The 5,818-nt window shown below is 39.2% G+C and overlaps 1 protein-coding gene across 1 annotated transcript in view; it reads left to right on the top strand. All coding sequences in view use genetic code 11, as the record gives it.

Annotated features, from left to right (window-relative positions):
• Positions 1-5,169: 5,169 nt before the first annotated feature.
• The window catches only part of EGR_10472 (hypothetical protein), a gene marked incomplete at both ends in the record, with an annotated part of 917 nt that continues 268 nt past the window's right edge, over positions 5,170-5,818 (top strand). Inside the window, 2 exons of the mRNA XM_024499721.1 lie at positions 5,170-5,173; positions 5,359-5,485. Of these exons, the coding sequence (XP_024345869.1) occupies positions 5,170-5,173; positions 5,359-5,485 (131 nt within the window). The remainder of the gene's footprint in view (positions 5,174-5,358; positions 5,486-5,818) is intronic.

Here is a 5,818-nt window from a genome sequence, read left to right as displayed (position 1 = left end):
TCGTACTTCATTACTTCCATAAACTTTGAGCTAGAAACTAAAGAAGTTTACGGAATTGCCTGGTGAGGTGAATTTTTTACATGGACTCCATGTATATCTAAATCTCTTATGCTCTATCCTGTTCTAGAGCTACTTCCGTGTTTTCGTTCCACCACAAAACCTGATCTGCAATCTGTTTGATAGTAAGCCGGGTGACATGCTGCGTCATTTCCAAAACACAACAGACTATATTTAAGTACTTCCACCTCATAGCCTTCTAGAATAGTGGTTCTCAATTTCATACTAAAATGGCTAATTTGACCTTAAAACGCAATTTTTTAAGAGGTAGAGCCAGAATATTTTGTTATTGCTAATTGATTTGGCATCCAAAATTCGAGAGAACTTGCTCTATATTCGTCATTGTGTCTGCAGCTATCCTAATCGCCCTTGGGCAACACAAGAGTAGAAAAAATTGGCGCTTTAAGCACCAAACAGCTTTTGGTAAAGATTCCGCCTATTTTTATAATGTTAAAGTCATTTAGCAGAAACTCTTTGCCAAAATTTCATAGCACAGCATGTCACAAATTGCTCCCGTTAGACACAATCAAATAGCTTGACATTTGTGCACGACAAATTGATAATAAACGTACGTCTGAATAAAAGCTTATTTTGCATTAAAAACGAGGGCCTCTTTTGAGGGCGTAAAAAAATGGCAAAGAATTATTTTTCAGTAAAGTTGCGAGAAAACCTTGCGAAAATTTGGGTTTTTAGTGCCACAATGGTAAAAATCTCTTCTGATTAGATGTGTATTAGAAAATGTGCAGAAGATTGTAGGGGAAATTGTTCAAAAGCACTCATTCGTCATTACACAGAATATGTTAGATTAAGGTCGTTATGCTAAAATTTTTCTGCTGAGGTCGGGTTTCGCAAATCAAGTAAGCAGGCTTCTTCATATATCCAAATCACTTTATGTTTACAAATGGCTAGGAGTATAGAAGAGAGGGTCCTTCAGCGTCTACATCATGCATATGCTGGTGAATTCGAAGCCATTGCGGTTCTCCACCCTATTCTTGAATAGTTACCTTCTCTATCCCTTTGAGATAGGCAAACTAAACTCCGCTCCCATCCATTTCCAATTTTCCATTGTTGCTTTGACCGAAATGATTTTTGAAGGCATTACCAAAAGCTGGAGTATCAAAGAGACACGTCTTGTAGTTTATTCCGCTGAACCTGCTTAGGTAAATGCATCTTATGAAGATGTAATTCTCCTTATAGTTTAGCACTTAGGCAATGGCTCATCAATTTGCTCATGTTATTGAATTAATATGGTATATAGAAGGCATTTGTACAAAAGCCATATGTGACAACAAGTGCGGTTTGCTAGTTCTTGTCTCAATCGTTAATAAACTCTACTTATATAGGACACTTGAAGCGTAATTTGTTTATATCACTTTCATTTTTTACCGTGCTTTGCTTTTTATAGTAGCTTGAAATGGGCATTATTTTGTTTTATTTAAAATATCATATAGAGAATTAAAAGTTAACTTTAACTGCAACTCATCCAGGAGGTGAGGCCACTTGCAAAGCTGTAAATCAAATAACTTCCTCGTGCTTACCAGGAGTGCGATAGGATAAGAATAAATACCCTTACCTACATGCAGATTTAAGTTAATGTTTTTTTATGTTTCACTAACTGTTTGACGCATCCCTTCTATCCTGCTTTCCCTAAGCCGAAGATGGTGGATCTCAGTTGCTGAGGCGAAACCACATTATCTCACAGATGAAATACCACAACTACAATGGCTTAGCTCGCTTATTTAGGTGGTTAAGCCGAGGAAGATGCTAAAGGGTGTCAACGTGGCCCCCACGTCTATTACTATCTCCAGTTGATGCTGCATAGCAAGGCACAGTAGGATAAGGAATTTTTCCGAGAACAAGATATGTGCCTTTTTGTCCGACCTGTCACCAAGCATCAGCCCATTTCAAAGCTCATTTTCCAAAATGCGTTTAAATTATTCTTTCTGTGAATCCCAATAAGATCTGACAAATAGAAGTGCAGCACCCACTTTTTCATCCACCTTCTTCGTTTAATCAAAATTTCAGCGAAGAGTTTGCTGACAAGTTACGAGTACACCATTTTAACGATTTGTTGCCATTTTTTACGCTGTTTGCATCCGAGAGGGAATTCATTGAATGCTCGTAAGAATCCTTTATTCCAGTGTCTTACTTTCTTTGCGATATCTGAACGCTCAAATAACAGATGGCTATAAAAATTAACATTGAGTTAATTCCTGCATGAGAATGATACCTGTAAATAAGTTGGAAGTGCGCTATGCAGCAAGGACATTCATGAATTAGGATGTTTTCTAAGATTCTCTGTAAAAATATAGCCGAAATATTTTTTCCATTTTGATAGAATAATGCTGATATCATGCCTCATGATTTATTTTTGAAGTGTGCATCTCTGTTTTGTTTAAGGAATGCGCTGCCTGCAAATATTCTTGATTATTTGGTGGGATCAGATGTAAACATCATGTACTTCAAGCTTTAAAAAAAACGAAATTTTAGAGCACAATTAAGTAGTTCATGGTATATATCAAGCCCAAAGGTACTGCGATTGGGCTTTGTTAAGGATATCTGTAGATGTTCAATTTGCTAATGATAAACCCGTGTCCTTAAAAGGTTTATGAAACACACGTGCACTCAAGCGTCTGAATTTTTGTAGATGTATTCCTCTGCAAGCGATGAAATAAGTACTTAAATACACATAGCTACCAATTCGTTTAAATACTGTTACATTCAGGAGGAGACAAATTGACTTAATCGTGCCTCCTAGCTTCGTCAATGACACGCTGATTCCCGAGGTCACTAAGAAAGGGTCGATAGACTACACAACTTGACTCTTGCATTACGCTCAACGCATGAATCAACATTAATGAGTGTTCGATGTCATGAATGTAATCTGGCTAGGGTAACCTTAGGGGCGTTTGGTAAAGTTTTCTGGACCTTCCTAGAAGTTTTATAGTTATGCTGAAATAATCATGACTTGTTCCTTATCTACAGAGAGAAGTAGTGCCTAATAAAATGATGTGATTTGAAAACCTAAGTCAAAAAATAATGCGGAAATCCATCGTGTCTCACGTATGGCAAGAATTCTTTAACTTGCTCGTACTTTCGTGGTTGATAACTTGGAATGGAATGGATGTTGAATCGATCTTTAGAGAAAAAGAATGAATTTGAGGACTGATGGATAAGAGTCTTATCCAGAGCAAATTGCTCTCCATCCACTCATCTTGTGCGAATCGGTAGCAGCTGTCACCAACATGTTGTATTTGTTTGGTACTTAGGAAGAGTATTATCAATTCACTTTTACAGCCGCGATCCAAGGTCTCCACCCGACAGTCGCGCATTAGTTTGCCACCCCGCTTTACAAAACAAATGTCTTTTAAGCAGCCGTGATGATTTGACTGAACATTTTGTTAATTTATGGGAAAGTTTAATGATCAAGGGCTGCTTTGATGAACTAAGGAAGTCATAAATGTAAAAGGAAGTGTCTTATTCTTTTAAAGTGCAACAGAGCAGCAACCTTGCTACCTGATTTTAATTCCCTCATCATTCCTCGGGGATGTTATCACAGCCGACTGAAAGTCGGTAAATGTTGCAAACAGCAGGAGAACATGGTCCTTGGCATGGTTTCCAAGCTATCCCTCAAATCATCTTCACTAATCTCGAAGTGACCATGACATTGTGAAAGATTTTGCTTCCAACATCCTATACCATATCAGTTAACGTCCTTTTAAATATAGTGGCTTACATATTTTGCTTTTCTCTGCGTTATTCTGCTCCAATCAGATTTGACATTATCTAATCTGATCTGCTCAGCATTGCTGTGTTCTACCCTTCATGCCCAATGGATATTAGTCATTAGTGAACATGAAATTTTCCCTCCATCCCCATTCAGCCCCAACACTGGGTGCGCAAATTTCACGGAAACCACTCAAGCAACTCTGACATCTCAACACAAAGCCCTTAAGCGTGCATTAAACTTACTTCGATGCATCTGAATTCCTTTAAAAAGCGACTTATATCCAGGTCTTTTCCTCAGCTAAACATCGGCTTTTAATTTGTGGTGGGAGAATAGAAGAAGCGGATACTAGGGATGCTGAAGTGTTAGGGGAGGAGATGGAAATGCAGAAACAATTGCATTAGAGTTTGGGTGAGGGACAGAGGTAGATGTTGCTATCCAAAACCAATGCTAATTAATTTCAACTAAATCGGAGTTGGCTATTGGAAAACACCACATGACCACCTAGGACTCCATCATAAATTGCTACTTGCTACTCATCACGAAGATCATAGTCACTGCTCCACCGAAATGCAAATGCTTCGCTTGGAACTGTAGTTCCATTCTGGCCTTATTTTCCACTTTTCAGCGGATGTGAATTGCCAGGCAGAGTAAGACGTGTCTGGGTCCAGCATTGCTCATTGCAAAGGAATGTGATAGTATTTGCTATCACCTTTTCCCTTTCGTTATTACTTTCGTCAGACTAATCAAAGCACTGTAAATTGACTGGGGTTTGGCTGCTCGTAGTTTGCCCTCCCTATACTTATGGCGGACACAACTCAGGAAATACGTGGCCTCACATGTGAGCTAAAAGTAGTGCAGGCGAACCATCTCTTTCTGTGGAGCAAAGTTGTCATAATCTGTCACTAGGTTTGCCAAAACAGGAAGGCATTCAGGTAGATGTTGTACGTGTGAAAGATTCCTTTTTTTAGGAAATAAAACAATTACTTAAATGGAAATGGTTGAATGGTTAAATCATTACTAGGATGTGTCACTACAGACGTAGCACCTCAGCAGGTCTGTACATCCTAACACGCTCACACACACCTATACCCAAGGATGATGGCAAACACCGTCGGTGCTGCTAACCCCGTAATAATTCCATAAAAGCTAGGGACAGTACTCCCTTTTAATAGTGCAAGTATTACCCGTAGCCATTGTTAACACCAACGATAGCCAGGAGGGGGGTTTTGTGGAAGTTGACCAGCCGAGTAGCAAATGTCGCGAAACAGAGGATGGTGTTTCGATTCAAGAATATCGGTCTATTCTTCACTAAACATCTAGCCATGTGAAACATCGTTAGTCACAACCTCGTATCCCGAAAATGCGGTCGCATTTGAATATGAATGTGTAAATATGAATACAAAGCTTCCGTACTCTTTCAACTGCGAATGCAAATCTGCGGAAGATGGAGATAAATCTTTGCAAGCACTTGACACTGCTTCATCGCCCTTGCTCTCTTCTACCCTCTATTCCCGTCCACTTCGTCCGCCTCCAACCCCTACCCCAATTTATCTCCTTTCTTATTTAACGAGTATTTAGTAAATTTTCAAGAGACGCAAATCCTTCTGCTGTCTGTTACTCTAGAAAGTGCTACAGCTGTTTATTTTTAATATCACTTGATTTGCAAAAGAAAATGCAAAAATTCAATGATATGGCGAGGTTGTTGAGATAAAATGTGATTCACTGTCAGTTCAACTTGTTGCACCTGTTTAATTGGGATTGCTGTCTTGTAAAGTGCATTTCAGCCACCATAATCCACGACTGCAAAGAGAGCAGGGGACGGAAATTGGCAGGCAAGCTGATGAGACAGAGACTTTTGTGGCGCTTTCGACTGCTGTCAAATTGGATACATCGTCATGGAACGCTGTGCCCACCGTGGCGTTGAGTAATCATGGAACATAGCAGCCATTTTGCCGAAGTTTGCAATTACCACCTGTGTTCACTTTTGAACAAATCTGTAGCATACGGATAATAGGATGGATTTTAAAATTT

Source organism: Echinococcus granulosus, assembly GCF_000524195.1.
Source record: "Echinococcus granulosus chromosome Unknown EG_S00223, whole genome shotgun sequence".
Taxonomy (NCBI): Eukaryota; Metazoa; Platyhelminthes; class Cestoda; order Cyclophyllidea; family Taeniidae; genus Echinococcus; species Echinococcus granulosus.
The sequence above is the reverse complement of the archived record's forward strand: the minus strand, read 5'-3'. Positions and strand labels throughout refer to the sequence as shown.